At 37.8% G+C, this 23,608-nt stretch overlaps 2 protein-coding genes across 3 annotated transcripts in view; both read left to right on the plus strand.

Annotated features, from left to right (window-relative positions):
- The window catches only part of LOC127971797 (serine/threonine-protein phosphatase 2A 55 kDa regulatory subunit B beta isoform), a 50,770-nt gene extending 30,534 nt beyond the window's left edge, over window positions 1–20,236 (plus strand). For both annotated transcript variants that reach the window (XM_052575023.1, XM_052575024.1), the window contains exons 2-9: window positions 9,611–9,708; window positions 11,012–11,177; window positions 11,623–11,735; window positions 15,097–15,274; window positions 15,417–15,581; window positions 17,728–17,897; window positions 18,327–18,418; window positions 18,571–20,236. In XM_052575023.1, the coding sequence (XP_052430983.1) occupies window positions 9,611–9,708; window positions 11,012–11,177; window positions 11,623–11,735; window positions 15,097–15,274; window positions 15,417–15,581; window positions 17,728–17,897; window positions 18,327–18,418; window positions 18,571–18,850 (1,262 nt within the window). In that variant the 3' untranslated portion in view covers window positions 18,851–20,236. The remainder of the gene's footprint in view (window positions 1–9,610; window positions 9,709–11,011; window positions 11,178–11,622; window positions 11,736–15,096; window positions 15,275–15,416; window positions 15,582–17,727; window positions 17,898–18,326; window positions 18,419–18,570) is intronic.
- Window positions 20,237–21,600: 1,364 nt separating this feature from the next.
- LOC127971677 (G-protein coupled receptor 151-like) lies at window positions 21,601–23,530 on the plus strand. The gene has a single exon (XM_052574870.1). The coding sequence runs from the start codon at window positions 21,729–21,731 to the stop codon at window positions 23,010–23,012; it is 1,284 nt and encodes a 427-aa protein (XP_052430830.1). The 5' UTR covers window positions 21,601–21,728; the 3' UTR covers window positions 23,013–23,530.
- The last annotated feature ends 78 nt before the right edge of the window (window positions 23,531–23,608 follow it).

Consider the following 23,608-nt stretch of genomic DNA (forward strand, 5'->3'; position numbering starts at 1 on the left):
CTATAAACACACACAGCTTGTCTCTTTTCTTATGCTCTCTGTGGTGTCCTACAGCTTCAGTTCTCCACATCTGTAGTTAAATTATGTATTTGTTAATGATGTGTGAAATTCAAACCAGTTTCCCCCACTCGAAGTTCAGCCCCCTACATGTGGCCTTTCTCTCTGCTCTTTCTCTCAGAAACATGCACAACACATATTCACCCTCCCCTCCCATTCCCTGGAGGCCTGCACCACCTCTCTCTCCCATTTCCACAGGGCAATTTTCCAAAAAACAAGGTTAATTAGTTTTTTTTTTGTAGGTCTCAGTCTCTCTCTCTCTCTCTCTCTCTCTCTCTCTCTCTCATTCTCTATGCTGTGGTTGGATGCAGGCAGTACCATGACTGTGTGTATCAGAAAGTCACTGACATTGTTGTCGTTCAGCAGGTGGTCATTCTTATTATAACAGCTGAAATCACACTCGTGTTTGGTGAAATTGGTCCAGACCTGCATCATTCACCAGTGGGCCAAAGGCATGTCTTTATTCCACTGTCTTGAAAACCACCAGACATTGACTTAAATCTAGTTATCCATCGATAAAATCCAGAAACGTTAACAAAACAGCAGGCACTGTCTACCACACGCTGTTTTGTTTGCTGTTCTGGCTGTAAAGTATAGATTCACTGATCAATATGATTCAAATTTCATGCTAAAAAATCTAAAGAAAAAGAATGAACATCAAAAGCTGCCTGCTCTCTGATATTAATTTATCAGTAAACCTAAGCTATTGTGATTGTACAGTATATGCTTAGTTTTCAAAACAGGACCCTATTGGAATCATTCACCATAGCTTTTGGCCAGCAGTTAATCTATAGTTGATCTATAACAAGGCATGAAAATTTCCATGAAAATTTAATTATAAAGACAGATCTGACATTCTTGACCGGTCTCACATGCATTATTTAATTTGAGGGGAATTCAGTGTGTATGTTTTACAGTGTAGAAAAAATTTAAAGGAACAGTACATCCAAAAAAAGAAAATTAGATCATCGCGTTCTTACTCAAACTTAACTGATGAACAATCTTACATGGTTTTTCTCCTCGCATAAAGTCAAAATTAAATTGAATGATAGTCTTCAGACTCAAAAATCCTAAATAAACACCACATGTGAATAAAAATGAGTTATTATATGAATAATCATTCATAAATATATTATTTCATTTATAAAAATACATACTTTGCTTTTATAAACTCTAGCATTTAATTGTTTGGGATCTGTATAATTACGCTCAACAAAGTTGTATTTGATCAAGGTAAAAACAGTAATATTGTGAAATATTATAATTCACATTAACTGATTTCTTTTTTAATATATTTTAATATGTAATTTTTCCTGTGATGAAAACACTGAATTTTCAGCTATTGCTCCAGTATTCAGTATCACATGATGCTTCAGAATTCCTTGGATTGTTGTCCAATACAGGAGAAATCATAATTTGTTGCTCAAAAAACATTTCCTATTATTATCAATCTATTATCAAATGATTAATTGTATTATTGTAATAATTTTTTTATTATCTTAATATTTTTTCTTGAAATTGTGATAGAATGCTTAAACAGCATTTGTAAAAAAAAAAAAAAAAAAAAAAAAATTAACGATCAGAGTAATGGAACATTGCTGATATAGGGACGTGGAAAAACCATGCACTCTTGTTCAATGTGAACGCCGTATGCTGGAATATGAGCAGTCATTTATTCTGTCATCACCCGGGTGCTGATAGCGCACGCGCACAGATGAGACCTGAACAGAACACGCTGATATCTGTGTTTAAACTAAACTCATTTAAGCTTTGTCAGTTTAAACATTTAAGAGGCAGAGGACGCGTGCTTGCGCGTGCATTGTGAAGATTTGTGCATTTGCTCATCCGAAGCGCGCAAACCCGCCCCTCAGAACGTGCGCAAATATAAGCTCTCTATGAAGTATTGTGTTTAAATGGACAAATTCACACATAAAATTATGTCAAAATGCCCGTTTTGGTAAGTATCCTACAGCAGACATATCCGGCTGAACGTAGGCCACTACCAGTGCATTCTCTTAAAGTGGCAGTATTTATTTTAATCGAACACCAACAACAAACTGCTCCTGATTAAAAAAGCTTTTCTAACTTTTTTATCTAAAGAACAATCTTTAATTTATACAGTCAAATATGCAATGGTGTTTTGCATTTTATTACTTTATTCAATTTTTGTACCTAAAAAATAATGCAAAACCTCCCTTAAAAAATCATTTATTTTATTTTTATCTTTACTCTATTGTATTTATTTGTGCTGTTGCTCATAGTTTTTTTTTTATGTATAGTTTCTCCATAAACATAGCACATTCCGAACCATACCAAAAACCATGACTCTAAAACCGTGAAAAAGTTGAACCGTGATATATATATATATATATATATATATATATATATATATATATATATATATAGACACACATAAATGACCATTTGTGTAAGAAACCATATATTTGGCCTTTCCATTTTTGACATCAAACCTAGTGTAACCTGGTGTCTATTTTTGTTTTGTACATATATGGAGAATTAAGATGCTTTTCAGTAAATAATGACTTAAATGTGTCTATTTCTCTTTTTTTCTCTAGAATCTGTTGTATGTGTGAAATACTTTATGGTGGTTTTTGAGTCTAATGTTATCCATCAACTTTCAATTGTATGTTATAAGAAGAACAGCATCTGATCATCTCATATAATGAAAGCCATATATGTGGGTGATTAAATGAATATTTTTTTTTATTTTTTGGGAGATCTAACCCTTTAATCTGTCCCATACATTGTTTTTGCACACAGTTTGCTCACCAAAAGCAATCTAGCGTTTTGAATAGATGTAAAACATCTCTGAGTACAGATAAGTTAAGGCAGCTGTAATCTTCTTTTACGATTGATCCTGTAATGTGCTGAACTCAGCGAAAGGGCTCTAATCTAACAGACAGTATAACTGTGCATAACAACACAGTGCTCTATCAGATCCTGCAGATTCCATGCAGACATGCTTCTACAAAGGATTTACACACAACCATTTCATTTTGGCTTAACTTCAAAACAAGCATTGATTTTGTGTTTCGGGAATAACTGGATGTTCTTTAGCCCGAGACTGGCTCAGCAGACTCCGACTGACCTACTTTTCCAAACCAGCCTCTCTCTTATGTTTCAGACAGCTGCGCTACGCTGAAACCTCAGTGAGATTTTAAATGTTTGTGAGGGCTACACTTCAAAACACATTCCACTTGTTTTTCCTCCCAATCTTTGCTGACCTGGTGTCTCCTTTTTCTGCATAGTGCCATTTAACATCTTGATATTGAGCATCATCTTGATCTCATTCTCATTTTGCCTTCATGAAAATCAATGTGTAAATCAATATAAGCCAAGGGTGACTATAATAGACTTGGTTCCGGTGATGTTGTTAGTATGCTCTGAACAGTGGGATTTTAAACACCAACTGTGTTCAGAATGTAATACTAGGATACTGCAGAGTGCTTAGTTTTTTTGTGGAAAATTGCATGTGAAATAAGAATGTATTGTATAATGCTAAACTTTTTTAATATGCTACACGGTAAAAACAATATATATGTGGCAAGTAAGCTTGGTACAGTCCGAAAAAACGGCGAGGGGCGCGAGGACTGGAATTGAGAACCGCTGATGTAAGGCCTCTAATTTGTGCATAAATGGCTGTTATGTTAAATAAAGTTTACTAACTAACAGTACCTGCACACTGTTGTTGTTGTCTCGTCTCCCCTCAGATGTGCTGCAATGGTGATCATGTGCCCAATTCTCAAAAGACCCACAAGATGACGGCGTTTATCGGATATTACAAAACCAATTATGATACAATGCTTAAATATTGGTGAAAATATCGGCAAATCGATATATCAGTCAGTCTCTAATTTTCATTCACCAACTTGCAACACCACCTTGCTAAAACACACATACGTGGGAGATATGGTGATAAAAAATAACTGGGAAAGCCCATTAATGTTTGAACCAGCTTTTCCAAATAAAAGCTCTCAATTCATCTCAAAATAAAACATTCACACAAGAAAGTTCTCTGATCTATTTCAGAACCAGCTACTATCAAAATAATCTGCCTGATTTTCGCCTGTTGCCAACTACTGCTGTATATATTCTGAAAATATTTATGAATTGTATTTCCATGTCTATATTTATATTCATATAATTTATATTATAAATTAATTAGGGCTGGGCAAGTTAATGCATTATTGCGTTAACACATTAATTAATTAACAGAACAATTATTTTATCGCGCATTAACAGTGTTTATTTTATTATTATTTTGAAAGCCTGGTGTTTACTGGCTCTGAATACACACAGACAGACTGTAGGTCACAGGAGGGGTGGGATGTTGATCAGTACTGGTTTGGGATGGGTGCCATCACATGTTTGAGAATGCAACGAGCTTGTAATCATGACTTCATAAGAAATAGGATAGGATAGGTTTCCGACAGCACGTGAAGGCAGAAGCATTCTAGCTCAGCACAGTGCATCGTTTTGTCAACTTTGTGCTTTATTATTTTGAATCATTTGGGATGGATCACACACAGCCCTCTCACAATATATTGCTTTACAGATCTATCATTTTTGCCGCTAAGAAATGTACACGCACTCATGCTGCACATAACATATCAGACAATGGTGCTCACACTACATGTGGGCCAACTCTTACCAACCGAGCCTGGGACGGCTAAACGAACCCGAGCACAGTTAAGATTGCCTAGTGTGAGTACACCCTTATTCTCCCGCATCCCGCACACTCTACATCTCTACCCGCCTGCACTCGCCCCTCAAATGTTGTCCCACACCGCACTCTGCTGCATTGAGGTGTCTTATAATGTTATGTTGGAAGCTCTGAACTGAGCATGACTAGTTTTTCTAAAACAAACTATAAAATATTTTCTATATAAACATTAATGCCCTTGCAGTGACAAATAGCTTTGGTTTTAAATTTAAGTTGACTACATTAATGTTTAAGTTGAGATTTACAATATATATATTTAACTGCTATTAGGCTATATAAAGTAATACTGTGTTAAAAAAGCACCGTATTTGTTTAAAGTTTTTGCAAACAAAATGTTATTGTACTTTTGTTCATATTGCAGAACTTTAAATAAAAAAGTGGACAATATAGTACTTTTGAATTCATTATTGAATTTTGTGCATAACAATGCGATTAATCACAGACAATTATGTGATTAATCGAGATTAATTTTTTTTTTTTACTTATTGCCCAGCACTAAAATAAATAACCATATAACCATAACATATTTTTCTGAAATATATACATGCATGTGTGTGTATTTATATATACATAATAAATATACACAGCACACATACATATATTATGTAAACAAAAACTTTATTTTGAATGTGATTAAATATTTTACAGCACTAGTATATATATTTAAATTTATTGCCATTAAATTAGTCAAAACAACATTAAAATTTGTGGTTGATGTTAAAAAATTATACATACTGTGTAAATTGTACATACTGGTGAATTGGTAAGGGTAGTATGCTAATATGCCATTCCGAACATTATATTTTCGTTATTTCCCATGATGCCTTTGTGATGGGGAAGCCATGATCATACATGCTCAATAGCTGCTGGAGTTGCAGAGATTAGACAGGCTGGCACAGTAACCCACTTTATGGCTTGTGAGTAATGAGACAGGCTACAAATTACAGCATGAGACAGATCATTCTTTCCCAGAAGCAGTCTGGGTATATGAGACCCTGACCTTTGACCCTGCTGTTACAGACATGGGTGCCCGCAGGATTGATTGCCTGCACTCTGTAATGTATTGCCCACTTTATTTGTCATAGGCAGCTAAGCATAAATACATTCAAAATAGATCACTAACCTGTAGGAAATTTAGATGTGAAATCTGATTCCCAACATGTCTGCATCATGTTTCTCCCCTAAAGAAAGAAATAAGAAATTATATTTTGTTTAAAGAAATGAAAATGAATTTGTTCATTATTTTCCGTGAGACTTTACTATAGGCAGTGATTGAAAATAAAATCAGGGGGTATGGTGTGGTCAATATCTTTTTTTTTTGGGGGGGGGGGGGGTGTTTATGTAGGTCCTGTAGGTCCTGTAGCATTATTTTACATAATGATTACAAAATTTGTTCTTATTTTCAAATATATATACTGTATATATATATATATATATATATATATATATATATATATACTGTATATATATATATATATATATATATATATATATATATATATATATATATATATATATTTAAAAATAATTGTGCGATTCACCCACACCCCTACTGTTCACAGTCACTGAAGTAAGTCAAACAGGGATATCAAATTGTGAACTACCCTCTTCCTGGATATTTCCTTGTCAAACTGTAACATGCAAGGGAACACTGGACTACAGGGCCTTGAAATTGCTTTTATAAAATCACTCTCTCTTTCTGAGTCAACAGATGCTTTGATTATAGGACCCCCCCCCCCCCCCCCCCCCCCAATCTCACATTTCCCTTTCCTTCTCTGCTGTCCCATTTATCCTTGAGTGTAAGATGAGGAATAACATGTCTGTAATTGAGCAAACACATTAAAACATTGTCATCCGTTTTCTCCCTGTCTCAGACTCCAGTGTGCTAATGTGTTTATAATGAGAAAAGGCCTGCGTTATTGCCAAGCAGAGGGTCTACGGTCAGGTGCACCTCAACGATTGATTAACATTGCTGCATCCAAGAGCTGCTTCTGTATCATCACCTTATTTGACATCCAGCTCTTTTCAGGAAGCTTTCCTGAGATGTTTTAAAGCTGCTCACTGTTGAGAAACTAAGGACAGAAAGATAATCAGTAAATGAATGTGCTGTGTGGTCATGACTTTAATTATTTACCTAACACACCATTCCTACTCACCATCATGTTGTTTAAAACCCATAAGATCATTGTTCATCTTTGGAAAACAAATTAAGATATTTTTGATGAAATCCAAGAGCTTTCTGACCCTACATAGAAATAAACACAAATGACATGTTCAAAGCCCAGAAAGGTAGTAAGGACATCATTAAAATATTGCTTGTGACATCAGTGGTTCAACTGTAATGTTATAAAGCTATAAGAATACTTTGTGGGCAAAGAAAACAAAAATAATGACTTCATTCAACAATTTCTTTCCTCCTGTGTCCGTTTTTGATGCACATATGAAGCTCTCGGATTTCATACAAAAATATGTTAATAAATACATTATAATCAAAAAATTAAACTAAAAATACATTGTCTCTCAGTAAAAGTATGAAAACAACAAGCAGCACAATGTACAGTAGGAAAGAATGTGCTGCTGTGAACAAATCATCCTGTTCCTCAGCTGTCTGTGACCATATTTCAGGACTGTGTGTTTCAGCATTCAGTAGCCATGTTCAGAAAAAGCCTACATTTTCTCTGCCTCTCCCCCACTGTGCCATTGACTGGCATCAGACGCTGTAAACCACGCGTTCAGGCTGTTTTACATACGCAGCAAAGTCTTTCAGTCAAATGTAGCACAAGAGTAATGGAAGGGGTCTCCATGGCAACCACTCCCTCCCATTTTCAGTTCAGCAAGCAATAAATCCATTGAGGGTGTGTGGTTTCTCCAAAAAAAAAAAAAAAAATTTCACTGAAGCAGGCTTTCCTACTTGTTACATCTCAACCCCTTCGTCTTTCATAAGCATATTCCACTCCAGACGCAACATTTACAGAAGCAAGTGTGTAGATTTCTACTGTGAGCAGAACAATATAGAATAATCAAGCAATGTGATCTGCTGTTTTGTGCTCACAACCCTTCAAACAAATGTGTCTTTTTGAGTAAGCTAAAAGATTTTTTTTAAAGGTATGAAACCCTCCTTCAGATATAATCGGCCTAGAATCTAGAGGTTCAGAAATATTTGGATGAATACAATCAGTCACAATATTTGTGGTGTTTTGAACCCTATTGCTAATTTAGTTTCATATGCCTGGAAAAGATGACTGTTTTTTGATAGATAACTTTGCTTCTCTTTCTCGGTGTAGCAGTGTTATAATCAGTCTTTCTAGGCTGATTTATTAGATGTCTCGAGTTAATCCTGTCGTATGTAAATTTCTGTCCTCAGTGGTGAATCCTGTGGATTTAGTGTTGAACGTGAAGGATGTTGTGTATTTCTGTGTCAGATGATAATGAATGGAAGGAAAGGGGGAACAGCCGGAGGAGGGGAGCGTCGGCTCTCTCTGGAGGGGAGGAGAATTCGGAGCGGTTCATGCTGCGGGAATGGCAGCTCTTGCTCTCTTTATCTGTTTAAGTACACTACATTTTTTTCAGCCTTCTGGTTTGATCCAAGGATCCCGTAATGATTTTGAGGGATTATTTTATGTGTTTGTATGCACAAAAACTTCAGTTCTTTTCCTAAGTCTCTTTTAACCTATTTTCTCACAAATGTGGGACACTAGAACACCTTTCGTCCGATAGGTATTGACAGCTTCTAAGAGATGCAGATTTTAAGCATGCGCATGGTTTTAACATATGCATGCAGATGGAGGACTAATTGCTGTTTTCCTGCAAATCACATGTTGTTTGACAAACAAATGCATTTATGAAAGCTTCTGTTATGAAATTCTGTTGTGATTAATAGATTAAACAAAGCTTATTATTTATTGCATTCTGGTATTGCAGGACACAAAGGCCCTCTCTGAATATTTCATAACACGTTCCCAACAACACTATCTTGTTATAAGAATATTCTGAAGCAGGCCTGAGAATAACTGTCCTATGAGTAAATATTGTTCTGGAAACATCCATTATTCCAATGTAAAATTATAGAAATAAAAATAAGCTCAATTACACACCTTTCCAATCCTGTATGACTTTCTTTCTTCTACGTATGACGTTTAGAAGGATGTTCATGCTGTCGTGGGTCATACAGTAACTTTGTGAAGAAAAAAAGGAAGATATTTAAGATTGGTCATCTTTTCTTTCATTGCAACTTTCAGATGTCATTTGCATTCATGTCAAGTCAAGACATTTTTATTTTACGGTGCCTCAATACAGTCCTAAAATGCAGCTTATTAAGTTAGTAAAGTAGTTGTTAAATTCAGGTATTGGGTAGGATTAGGGATGTAGAAATGGTAATGCAGAATATGTGCTTAACATGTACTTATGGACAGCCAATATGTTAATAATCAGCATGCTAATAAGCAACTAGTTAATATAGAGAATTGGTCCCATACTAAAAAGTTACCTAATATTTTTATGATGCTAAAGCGACCAATTACCTACTTAGTTTCATCTTTTCTATTACTACACAGTCTTTCTTGTTGTATAATTAAATAATTTACATTCAAATCAATATTTCATGTCCATTTCTTTGTTTAGAAAGTGGTTGTGTAATAAGTGGCATGATGTACATACAGTGAGCCAGTTATTAACCTCCAAATAAACCTCTTCAAAGAGATACAAGATCAACTTCTTGTGGTTTATTTTACAATAATGATGTCCGTATAATATCCTTTACAAAGAGTGGTAAGTCTTGTATAAATAAGGCTCTCTTGTGTTCTGTTGCAGCTGACATCATCTCTACTGTGGAGTTCAACTCTACTGGAGAGCTCTTGGCCACAGGAGACAAGGGAGGAAGAGTTGTGGTTTTCCAAAGGGAACAAGAGGTAAGATTAAACCCTGAAATCTTTCCTATGCATTCATTCCTGTAAACAAGAGACCCACACAGCAAGACAGCAGGTCAATAAAATCAATGCTTTTCTTTCATGTGTGAGCAAAAACCACAGAGCCGCACCCTTTAACACAACTTCCTGTAGTCTTTAACAGGGTTCAGTAGACACACAATACTAACACAGGTGAGGTCTCTATAAGGCTCAGGTGCACATGCTCAGATGTGAAGCTTTTTTTTTTTTTTTAGGTGTTTGGTCAGTAAACAGAGAACATCGATGGGGAAGTTAAGAAGTTAGCTACACTACAAGCTGGTAACATTTAGCAACTAACTACACTGCACTGAACTTAAAGGGATAGTTCACCAAAAAATGTATACCTAATAGATAAAAGCATACAGTAGTAATAAACGGCAGCATATAAATTCATCCTAAATTAGTATGCTTACTAATGTAGCTATTTGATTAACAGTGCCAGTGACAGATGATTAGAAAGTGCCCTGTACCCACTGGAAATATTCAACTTTAAGAGGCCTAAAATGGTATTTAGAGTCTTAAATCTGTGAACCGTTTTTGAATCTGTTTATTTACATAAACAGTCCAAAAAGAACCAGATTTTTCAACATACTATATGAGACAGAGAAACATTTAGTAAAGCAGTGAGCAATACAATGGTGTGCGGTAAAGCTCATTGGAAAAAGCAGCTTGTAATTGAAAAACCGTCATTGCTGAACTACTGTAACATTACAAATTTTAGGTAGTTACACCAATTATGCAGGATTTTCCACTAAAATACAGTCACATATGACTATGCATTCTTCTGTGCAATACCCTAAATGCCTAACACGGGTAGATTCTTACAGCCCCCTCTAAAGAGGGACTCCTTCTCTGTTTACTTTAATTCAACTGCATGAGTGGTTTACACAATTATTGGTTTTGATAATTCCCAATGTGGAAACTTCCTTATTTCCAGTCTGCCATTGACTGCGAATGCATTAATGTAATACTCCAACTGTGACCAGGAAACCTGCAATAAGCCATTAACAGAATTGGCAGCACATTATGGGATATTCACAGGCAGAAAGCTCTGCAGATTTCTATTGATCTCTAAGTGCTCATTATTTAAGTTTTAAACATCCTCTATCCTTGCGTGTTCATATATTATATATTTTAGACTAATTTGATTATGCTTTCTACTACCAATAAGAATGTAGTTATTTTTCCAAAGATCTCCCTCCACATATAGTAGCTATATACAAGCATAACACAGCATATGCTGGGATTTCTCTCCTTTCACCCACAGAGCAAGAACCAGCCTCACAGACGTGGGGAGTATAATGTTTACAGCACCTTTCAGAGTCACGAGCCGGAGTTTGACTACCTGAAGAGTTTAGAGATTGAGGAGAAAATCAACAAGATACGCTGGCTGCCTCAGCAGAATGCTGCCTACTTCCTGCTCTCCACCAATGGTGAGTCTATGTTTGAGATCTCTGTCGAAGGCCTAGTTTACTCATCTTCACATTGACTTTCTTCTTTGGAGCACAAAATAAGATATTTTGAAGCCAGTTAATGCGTTAGACCGCAAACTAGGATCTCAGTCTTAATGTGAGCTATTATTTATATGTGATAGCTGCTGTGATTTTAACAAAAGATAGTTGGAACAGTAGGGAACAGTCAAGTCTTCCAATGACATCATACATCTCCCCAGGTTCAGATGGTATGGCTACGGTTTACGTTCTCTGTTGGTGCTGGATCTTTTCCAGCCGTGTGCCAGATTGTGTACCACAGACTGCAAAATGTCCCACTGGCCACCTTCTTATTTTCTGCTTTCTTTCAATCTGTCTTTTTATAATGCCTTGCTTCCTTCCAAGCGTTATTACTGAAGTTGCTCTGTGTGTAATGGCTTATTTTCAGATAAAACTGTGAAACTGTGGAAGATCAGTGAGAGGGATAAAAGACCGGAGGGATACAACCTGAAGGATGAAGACGGAAGAATCAGAGACCCGGCCACCATCACCTCGTTACGGGTTAGCATACAAGTCATACAAGTCCCAGCACCTACAAATACACAATAAAATCAAGTTAATTTTTTCATATGGATACTCAATATTTATCTTATCTGTTCACTAGATATTTCAGAATATGATTCTGACAATGAACAAAATAAAGAAGTTACATTTTGCATAAGAAAAATAACAATGGTTGCTTTTTGACATCTTTTTCATGACAATTTATGACTATAATTCGAATTCAAATTAAATTCTCATTATGATTGTAAAATACTTTTTATTTGAATCAGCATAAATGAAACTTTGAACAACAAAAACTACAATGATTTATAAATAAATTACCATTCAACTAATGAATTGATTTACTTTGCATTACAGTAATTAGAAAAAAAAGAATGTCCTTAATTATAGAAAACTGTCACAATACAGTACATATGAATAGCCTTTAAAACAGGCTTCATTTTCTTTGAGCATAATCTAATTTCTCCAGATTTGATATGTTCTTCCAAGGTTTTGTCTATGTTTTCAGTGGTTTAGCTGACAGTGATGCATGCTGAAACATGTAGTTTTGCTTTTTGAAGAAGCTGAAATGGCAGACAGCTGAACAGTTAAACTTCACCCTCCACTGAAGTACATCTATTTCAATCTCGTACCTGGAACTCAGAGGTTTATTATAAATCTGCTGGTGCATGTTCTCATTAATGCTTTGAGAAGTTGCTTCTGTTCTCTCACATTCTCATATGAAAATCTCATTCTCTGTGTTCAGCACCAATGCTGACAAATGATAAGCTGTCAGCGACCAAAAGGCATTCATTCATAATCAAACAGCAAGGACAAAGGCAGGCGATAATTTGCAGTGAAGGGGCTCACTATCAATCCTCCCTTTGCTCTCCTTCTCTGTCGTTCTCCATGAGTTCATCCCTCCAAATTGAATACAGATACAAAGAGGGCGCGACTCCGAGTACCCATTAATGTTTGGTGTGGTGTCTGTTTTCTGCTCCACGTCCTAATGGATTAAAGCTCTCCACTCCTCCACCATTGTCTGTCCGGGCAGAAGATTAGCCTGACACCAGGGTGATGGCACGGAGCGGGCGGCAATCCCATTTGGACCGTGAAATGTATGTGCGGTGGAGATGCAGAGACGGGTTTATCGTGGAGCTCCGGTAGTGATGGAGGAGGGGAGAGATGAGACAAGCGTCATGTGTTCTGGCAGTCTCTGGTGCCAGCGCTGTGATCTTACTCTTGTCTCAGTATGCAATTTTACCCCTAAGGTTTACAGTGGTCTAGTTTCTGTAGTCCATGAGCTGACGTGATACAAGGCATGCCATTTACAGCCAGCGGATACCTGACCTTTTATAACAATACAGCAAATCAAAATGGATTCTTGTGATATTTGACCTAACTAATGCTGTCTGTGCCATAAAAACTGAAAGGAAGGTGTTGGCCAATCCCCCATCCCCCTGCTCATCTCAGTGGTAGAAAATAAATGCGTTTTCTTATCTATTCCATGCTCTTTTGCTCTCTGCTTTCCTCCTGTGTGATCTGTTTGCTCTCTGAACTAATGTGGGACCACTGAGTTTGGCACAGGAGGTTATTTTCCCTCAAGGCACATTAGAAACAGAGGGACCTCCTTAGATTCCACAGTCATTTTATATGTAAAGAGAAGGACAGATTCCTGTAGCCGGACATGGGAAGTCGTGGCCTAAGGGTTAGAGAGTCGGACTCGCAATCAAAGGGTTGTGAGTTTGAGTCTCAGGCTGGCAGGAATTGTAGGTGGGGGGAGTGCATGTACAGTGCTCTCTCCACCTTCAATACCACGACTTAGGTGCCCTTGGCCTTGAGCAAGGCACTGATGTAGAATCTTTAACATTAATATAAACTTTCCAATGCATAATAGATTTTTCATAATGCAAAATGGTTCTTTATATTATTAAAATGTTCTTCACACTAGAAAGAAAATATTTAGTTAATTGTTAACTAGAAGATCCTTAGGCAATCCAAAAATTATTGTTCAATAGAATCACAGTGAAACAATCTAACATAATTGAATTGCTCCAAAAACATAATTAATGCAAAAATCTATTCAAATGTCTTTTTTTCATTTAATAACTATTAAAGTACACACAGTTCTTAAAACTTCTGCAATCAATAAACAGAGTTCAGAATATACAAAGTGATGTAGATTTACTTGCTATATGCTGATGACAACACGTCAGATCCAATGACTAGTTCTCCCTAAAAGCCATACAATGTACCCTTATGAAAATAATATCAGACGCTTATGAAAGCATCAGAGGATCAGTGAATAAACTGTGGGTGGTCCATGGTTGTGCCATCTTATGCTGAGACTAATAAAAGGATGACATATAAATCTGTCGGCATGATAAACAGCACATGAAATTCTAATGTGTGCACTTGAGCGTGCACAGCTAAACCAAAACAACCTAATCTACATTTTCAACTTTAAAAGCTCTCTGCAGTCATCCTCCACCACTGAAGCATTTTAGCTTGTTATCTGAATGCAGCTGAAACATTACAGCAGTGGTTTAAAAGCCTAAAGGGTCATTGTATAGCTAAGGACTGATTTGAATGCCTCTCACATAAGGCAGTGGTGCTTCTGTGATGTGGTAATGAGCGACACTTTTTTTGGAACGACATGCACTGGCTCTAAACCTCAGCGTCAGTTAAACAGGCCAGAACGCATCTGCATACTGCAATTAGGACCTGCGGGTGGGGCACTGGTGCTGTTCTGGGCACCAGCTCACAGCAGGGAGTGTAGTTCAGTGGACTTTTATAAAATGTGTCCCGCTGGATGGTCCCAGCCCACAAAATGCCAAACGCACATTGAGCACCATCATAATGGTCATTAGCCCAAATTAGATGTGAGGTGCCAAATATAGAACTGTATGTAAAAAAAAAAGGTTAATCGTGCATTTTTAAACAGTTCTACCAATTATTATAGACCCCATGATATGGTTTGAGGAGCTTAGTTTTCCTCCCTGTTTTAATTAATGTATGCAGTCAGTAGCCTTTAGTTTACATTACAGTCCAGAATATCACACTTGATGGCTTGTACTTTGGACAAAAGCGATTATACTTTTAAAATGACAAAAAAACGTATACTTCCTTTAAAATAAATAAATAAATGGAATATAAAAATAAGCAAAACTCTCTCCCTGTTCTCACCTGCTGCTTATTTCAGCATTCTTTAAATAGAGTTGTGGTTTATGTATGTATGTCCCAGTGATTGCTGATGACAACAAGAGGGTCCCTAGTGGTAAAATGCACAACAATCTTTGGATAAAGAACGACTGAGTTGAGGCTGTTGTAATTGTTACAGCAGATTCTGACCTTTCTTTTTCCTCTTATCTTCTCGCAGGTGCCAGTGTTGCGGCCCATGGACCTCATGGTTGAGGCAACACCTCGGAGAGTATTTTCCAATGCGCACACATACCACATCAACTCCATCTCTGTCAACAGCGACTATGAGACCTTTATGTCCACTGATGACTTGAGGATCAACCTGTGGAACCTAGAGATCACAAACAGAAGCTTCAGTATCCTTTCATGTCATTAAATTTGACAAAAAATTGTTTTGTAAAAAGAAAGTTTACCTTTGGTACAAGGCCAAGCACAATTGTAAATTCATTAATTGTGCTACTAATAAACCTACAAGTTTTTCCTGAGCTGCTTTTTCAGACATTGTAGACATAAAGCCAGCGAACATGGAGGAGCTGACGGAGGTGATAACGGCAGCAGAGTTTCACCCTAACCAGTGCAACACCTTCGTCTACAGTAGCAGTAAAGGCTCCATACGTCTGTGTGACATGAGGGCATCAGCGCTCTGTGACAACCACTCAAAATGTAAGACTACAACGCACTATTGTTCAAAAGTTTGGGGTCATATTTATAAAAGAAAAAATACTTACAATACAATAAATACGATATTTACCAAAATACTGGGAAGTACTATCAGGTGTTTTCTAGAACACCAGATCAGCATATTATAAAGACTTCTGAATAACACTGAAGACAAGTCATGGCTGCTGAAAATTCAGCTTTGTTATCACAGGAATAAATGATCTGTTAGAAATAAGTTTAAATTGTGATATTTCACATTATTACTGTTTTTACTGTATATTTGATCTAATAAATGAAACCTTGGTGAGACTTCTTTTAAAAACATTTGATAAGAAATCTTACAAACCCCAAACTTTTGAAAACCAGCATACTAGAATGTGTATATCTTAACTCAGATAACTTTGATTATGGGAGAATTTGATGAAAAATGAACGAGTTCAATTGAACATCTCAGACTTTGAGATAACAAAGAGATCTGCAATGTTTCTTTCTTATTGGTTGTTTCATCCTGACTGTGATAATGTGCTGAAATGCAGCAGAAAGATCAAAGGAAGATAGATAGCTTAGAAAAGTATAACGCAGCATTATTCGTGTCTCTAGTTATTCTGCTCCAACGTTTAATATTTAGGAAAAGGGATTTGAACAAAGCCCCAATAGGTGATAATACTGATGCCTGCTTATTTAAAATTGTTAACATTTTGTCGATCTTTTTAAATGAGTCGTTCCTGCATTCTTCCAATCTTCATTATAACAATAAAAATGCAAGAGCCAGTACAGCTCCAGGAACACTGTTGTCTACGAAGAGCACAGATGTGCTCTTGAGAGGGATTAGCCTCTCTTCCACCTAGGGCGAGGGCGTTGGAGGTGAGGATTATGCTAATTTTTAATATGACTGCATCTCCTTGAGCTTAACTGGCTAATTTCATTTGGGGATTGGACACAGTGCCGACTGATGAGCCTGTACTGGTGGTTTACAGGGACATCTCTTTTGGCTGCACATGGCTGAACTGATAACCACAAATTGACATATTTCCATTTCTTTAGGTCTCCAGTTTATGGTTGGGGCTTCCATGTGCATTTGATGATCAGATTGAATGCACTGACATTTAAGCTTGGCATAAAAATCAATGCTCAAGGGCAGATAGCTGTGTGTATAGTTTTTTTCACCGTTGAAAGAATTTGGTAATTTCCTTTGTTTTATTGACGTGCTCACTGGTCCATGTGTTCACATCCTGTTGAATAGATATTTACATACTGCTGCTGAATTTTAAAAGGCCAGATTTGCTGGAGGGGGCAACAACTGTGAGTGCTTCGGTTATAGCTGCCTTGGTTTGTATCTCCAGCACCACACTGACCTAAATTATACACACATCTGTCGATTTTTTCTTTGGTACATGATCTCACAGCAGGCGGATGTGCCAGTCTGCCTCAGGAAAGACCTCCTCAATGTCTTCTCCATTGCATAGTGTGTGCGTGTGTGTTGCTCCTTCCATACACACTAATAAATCTTCCAGGCATCCTAAAGAATATTCTTAAAAATCAATCTGCGGTGTCAGGCGGGGGAGGCTAACCAAGCCCAGCAGGGCTCCAAGCAGCAGCGGAGAGCAGACGGAGGGCCATAGCCCCTAACATCTCTCCCCAGAGGACTCATTAGCCCCATCTGAATGACACCCAGCAAGACTGCAGGTGGACAGGCTCACAATGTGACATGGCATGCTCATGACAAACACCTGCAGTCCACCAGTGCTCAAATTTCCCTGCAAGCATTGATCTGTTTCCTCCCCCTCTGCCCGTGTTTTTTCATCCACTGTGTAGACGCCTGCAGACACATCACAGGATAATCCGCAACAGAGTCAACAAAACAGTGAGAGGACAATCGATAATAGACGATAAATATCAGTTTCTCTGCTCTGACAGGTGTATTATTTCCCTGGCGAGCCAAGCAGATTTATGACGTGTTGGGAAGCAAGTGTTTCAAGAAAACTTTCTTTGGAAAGTTGCTTGTTTTTAAAGCTAACATGAAACAGCCCTCGCAAGTCATTTTACTTCTGTGATATTTCTGAGTGAGATGGTATATTCAGTAGGGACGGGGCCTGTTTTATCCTCATTTTAATATTTCTGTATTTGATTTCTCATTATTCTCTTCTAGTTTTCGAGGAGCCAGAAGACCCAAGCAATCGCTCCTTTTTCTCTGAAATCATCTCCTCCATCTCTGACGTAAAGTTCAGCCACAGTGGGCGGTACCTGATGACACGGGACTACCTGACAGTGAAGGTCTGGGATCTCAACATGGAGAGCAGACCACTGGAAACCTATCAGGTACAACATTGGGTTGCAAACTATCTACATTTAAGAAATGGCCGAATTTTAAGGGCTATGTTAAATTATATTTGGCTGTTTTGGTAGACAAAGGAAGACTTGTTGCACACATACACATTCATATGTATATTTCTCTTTCAATAAACAGAACAAAAATATTGCACTAAACAAATGTAATACAATGCTCTCTAGAATGAGAACATTCCTGAATCATAAACATAACCTACCTCATCAATCTTCGGTTTCTCAAATAGTCTTTACTTCATCCCACCAATGGGCTAGAAAATATGACAACACAGGAAATGTTCATCAAATTATTTGATGGGGTATTTAGCAGTCACACACTGTCTAAAAAGAGAGGAATTTTTAAAGATGTGAAAACCAGTGTTTAATATTGACAATCAAAATTGCCACCATTTCATCCACCAGGTCCACGATTACCTAAGAAGTAAGCTGTGTTCGCTGTATGAGAATGATTGCATCTTCGACAAATTTGAATGTGTTTGGAATGGATCAGACAGGTCAGTGTTTTGCACATCTGCATTAAATGTTTATTTTAATAAGCACACTGGTCCAGCTGTAAATAATAAATCAATCAATGCACAATTATTCAAAAGCAAAATAATGCTTTAATAATGAATATTGTTGATGTTTTTCTTTGTTCTGTTTTCAGTGTGATCATGACCGGCTCTTACAACAACTTCTTCCGAATGTTCGACCGTAATACGAAGCGTGACGTGACTCTGGAGGCGTCCCGGGAGAACAGCAAGCCTCGGGCGATCCTGAAACCAAGGAAGGTGTGTGTGGGAGGAAAGCGTCGCAAAGATGAAATCAGTGTGGACAGCCTGGACTTTAGCAAGAAAATCCTCCACACTGCCTGGCATCCTTATGAGAACATCATCGCTGTGGCAGCCACCAATAACCTTTACATATTCCAAGATAAGGTCAACTAGCACAACTGTACCGCCTCCTCACGTACCTGAAAAGAGAGAGAAAGAGGAATAAAATGCTGCAGCTTGGCAGGAGATTGCAAGTTGTCTTTTGTGATGAGAAACAGGAAGTTACCTTTGATGTAGGGAGAAGTATGGACAGATGCTGACCTTGTGCAAGGAAGCAGCCAGACTTTCACACGCAAGTAGCATCCTTCCCTGCACAATCATTCTTCCTCAATTAAGTATCTGCAGTTCCTCTTCTGAAAACGTGTTTATTTATCATATTTATTCATTTCTCTGCTGGAAGGAAATGCCTGACTCTTTAAATCTGGACAAATGTACATTTTCACTCCAATGATATGAAGAATCTTTAATAAGGCAAAAAGACAGGCCTTCGCTGACATCCTGGCATTGGAAACAAAGGGGTGCCTTTACAAAAAAATAAAATAAAAACACAATGGATTTCCATTCTTTTTGAAACACAGTGCCCTCCAACTTCCTCTGAAATGTCTGACTGATTCGTAATAGCCTAAGAATGTGATCTGCGCTGATTGTAGTGTTGAAACAAACAATCTGTGGATGGAATCACAGTCCCTTTTGACCTGATTATTCCTCTTGAAAGGAGCTCTGTAGTACAAGTCAATCCCACTGGTCATGTTTTGTCATTTCACGTTGTCCTCTTATTTTGATGTAACCATTAATAAGCTGTGGTGCCTTCTTTTCATATTTGGATACTTGGGCGGCAGAAGGGGTGGAGGGTGGTAGGGTTTTCAGAAGGGTGGATTTCGGGTTGTGAACTGTGAATGTTTTTACAAGAAATGTGAAAAATAGCTTCGTGTAAGAAGGGAAAAGAATTGCAGCGACATTGATTTTCAGTACGCAGAATTGAAGTACTTGAATTTTGCATCATACTCTCCACTTTATCTCAGTATGCTCATAACTTTACAGTATACCCTGATTTTTTTTCTTTTTTTCTTCAGTGCAGTGCTGGGTGAAAAGTATTATTGCATGCAACATGTCATCTATAATGAGTCAATGAAGAAAATATCTGTTCGGTACCATCAAATGAACCTTTAACAATCAGATGTCATCTTTTCCATTGTTTCCACTGCATTTGTCTGAGACTGTTAAAACGTCATCGTTCAGTTACATCACTTTGGCCTGAGGATGACAGAAATACTGGTATCATGATGTAGCCTATACATGAAGGTTAAATGATATCAGGGAATTTTATTATGTACAAATGAACCAGTAATGTTCTCTTCTGAAGAAAACAAAAACCTTCAAATGTAAACTTCTTAATGACACAAAAGTTTTATAGCTCAGAATGTATCTACATGCAACTATTTGCCATGCAGTCTTTATGCTTAATGGAATTCATTGAAAATAAAAAGAAACGAAAAAGAAGTTGAAATAAAATTGATCCATTTCTTGCTCGCCTTTCACTACACGTAAATTAAACAATGGCGCCCTCGTGTGACAGTTCAAGGGACAGACACAATGTTTATACTATCCTTCATACAAATTCAGAGAAATAAAATGATGCGATTTCCTCACCCACGTGTTGTTTCAAACCTATAACGATTTTCTTTCCTCTGCAGAGCACAAAAGGATATATTTGGCAGAATATTAGGGACTGGTAACTTCAATTCACAGTAATGTTTAAAATACAGGTAAAACACACACACACATGCATATATAAAGGAAATTCCTTCAAATTAATAGAGTACATTGTGCCCTAGTATGGACTTTTTTTTAAAGACTGTAGCATAGTATTTTGGTTGGTAAGATATGGAAAGAATAGTGATAACAATGCTATTAACAAATATAAATTATTATATTATTCATAATATATTCTTTAATTTGCACAAAAATTTAATTACACTTCTATGCAAGGGATTACGGCTATAGGCAAAACAAGTCTCAATACAATTAAAAAGTTTTAAGTCAAAACCCAATTACACTCATTCTTGTTTAAAATTAGTCATAATTCTCTGAATTCAATCCAATAAAAATGTCAGAATAATGATATTTTTGCTATAACGTTAGCTGATAAAAAGTGGACACAAGTACAAGACTACATTAGTAATTCACACAAGAGTAAATTTGGCTCAAGAGAAAAATACGTAACTTAAACATTTACACAAGCTCACAGTTAACATGCCCCATCTATAGGACAACAAAACATGAACTGTTTTTCCTGGCTTGCTGTGTTAAATTATTTTTTGTGGCTTGCATGTGTTTATACTTCGATTTAAATGTACAATAAACCTACCATCACGAAGTGAGAGAAATCTCCCATTTGGATATGAATATACGATATAGGATAAAATATATGGCAAACATTATAAAAGGTGCAAATAACGTCTTACAACGTGTTACAATAACATTAAATGTGAAAAAGTAGGCTAACATAGCTAACGTTACATTATTTCAGCTCGAGGACAACGTCTTTGCTACTGAGGTAAAATCTCTCATAAAAATTCAGATTTATTCCAACTCACTCATATTTCCATTTGCAATCATCAAGCCTTTGTCTTCGACAGGAAATAAAAAAATCCATAATTTCCAGTGACAATAGAAGCAATAAGTGTAACTCCGTGTGTAGCAGCCAGTGCTTAATACCCGAAATCATTTTAATTGTACTCTGGAGGATCGCGGCAGGCGAAATTAAACGCCGTCAGTCAGCTGGGGACGGCACCTGTCAATCAAACCGTCCGTTATAAAGCCGCTCCGCTTTCGCGCCGTCTAGTCAAAAGCGGGAAGAGCGCGCGAACTGACCAATTCCACAAGCGCGTGAAGTTTATTCGCGAATAGAAGCAGTTTTGAGAGAGATAATTTTGCTCTCTCTGCACATACTGCCAAATTTATTTGCATTTACTAATCCAGCACAGATAAAATGGACAAGTTACCTGTTATGAACATCAGCGCCGGGAACAGTTCCGTGGATAGACGCTCGTTTCTGGAGAGAGGTGGATATCAGCACCTGGATCACGGAGATCTGAGGGTCTTGATTCCAGTGGTGCTGGGAGTCATCTGCGTCCTAGGATTCACAGGGAATGTTACGGCTATGGGAGTCCTGATCACCAATGCGCGTAAAAGTAAGCTGTCCTTGATCAACGCACTCATCCTCAACCTCATGCTAGCTGATGGTCTAGTCCTGGCATTTGCTGTCCCCTTCAAAGCCACTGCTTATTCCCGTGCCAGCTGGACCTTGGGTTTGTTTGTCTGTAAGACCTGTGACTGGTTCTTGCACTCATGTATGGCTGCAAAGAGCTTTACTGTGGCCATCATGGCCAAAGCTTGCTACAGGTATGTCAGTAACCCCACCAAGCAGGTAAGCATCCGTTTGAAGACTATCCTGGTAGTCCTACTCTTTACTTGGCTCTTGGCTTGTGTGGTCCCCATTCCCCAGTGGCTTTTTTCCACCCTGCAAAGAGAAGCAAGTGGAATGATTTGTGTTCAAGCAGTGCCAGTCGATGCCCATGATTTCATGTCTGTGTACGTCAAGGTGTACCCTCTCCTGGCCTACTGCACGCCTTTGAGTTTCGCCCTACTTTATTTTTGGAAAGCATATGGACGATGCCAGCGCAGGTCCAGCAAGACCCAGAACCTACGAACGCAGATCCGATCCCGCAAACTCACCCTGATGGTGTTCAGCCTGATGGTGGCCATGGCCACCATGTGGCTTCCACAATGGGTGTCCTGGGTTTGGATGCGGCACGCCCTAGAGACTGATGGTGCATTTCCTCCAGTCCTCTTCACGCTCTCCGCCCAGCTCCTCATGTTCTCCATCTCTCTAGTCAATCCTCTCATCGTTCTCGCCCTGTCTGAGGAGTTCAGGGAGGGCTACATTGGCTTGTGGCGAAGGCTCACCCTCCGCAAACAACTGCCGAAACAACACAAGCCAGGACCACACACCCCGACTGCCCCAAAGTCACCCACCCCAAGACCCGAAAGGTCAGCCCACCTCCCTCCACACCAGCCTGGGCGAACAGAGGAGCAAAAGTCTGAAGAACAACTGGACCAGAGTGGAGGACTGCAGGAGAGCCCGACCAACAAGGTTGGAATAGCACTGCAAGATGTAGAGCAGTTCTGGCAGGAGAGGGAGACTGGCTCCCACTCACACGAAAATGATCCTGTGCCCTGGGAACATCAGGATCCCAAAGAAGGAAAAAAATAATAAAGTTAGAACCCCAGTTCTTTGAAATTTTAACACAAAACAATGAAATACACACAACAGATCAGACCTCACCTGGACTTGGCTCTCTCATTGTGACTAATCATAAATGAGTTATAGTTTTAATATATTTATTATTTGTGTTTGTTGTTTAACTCTTCTGAACAAGATGAAAGTGATCAAACTGGCCTGTTATGATCTATGAGTATTTTGAAATGACTATATTGTTTTGTATTGTTGTTAAAAAGAAAATGTATTATATATTAAAATGTGTAGCAATATCACTAAAGAAACCAGTGTGTGATGTCGTCTTGTGCGCACAGGTCCACAAAGACAATAAAAATGCCGAAAAGCTGTCGATAGCTCTCTCCTGCCAATGGAATTGTTAAAAATAGATGTTGAAATCTTACTTTTATTGATATTTGCAATTTGTCTTTTTATTATGAGTGTTTACACATGAAGATGTAAATGAAATGTCTACAGAATGAATATGCTATAAAGAGCATTTAGGGATTGAAATCATGTAAAATAAATGTATATATATTGCCTACTAAGGAGTTGTGTTGTTTTTGTGGTCCGCTTTGAGCCGTCTCATACTG

Source organism: Carassius gibelio, chromosome B14 (genome assembly GCF_023724105.1).
Source record: "Carassius gibelio isolate Cgi1373 ecotype wild population from Czech Republic chromosome B14, carGib1.2-hapl.c, whole genome shotgun sequence".
Lineage (NCBI taxonomy): Eukaryota > Metazoa > Chordata > Actinopteri > Cypriniformes > Cyprinidae > Carassius > Carassius gibelio.

Coding starts and splice junctions, on each gene's coding strand:
- LOC127971677 (XM_052574870.1), top strand. CDS start 21,729: ATGGACAAGTTACCTGTTATGAACATCAGCGCCGGGAACAGTTCCGTG.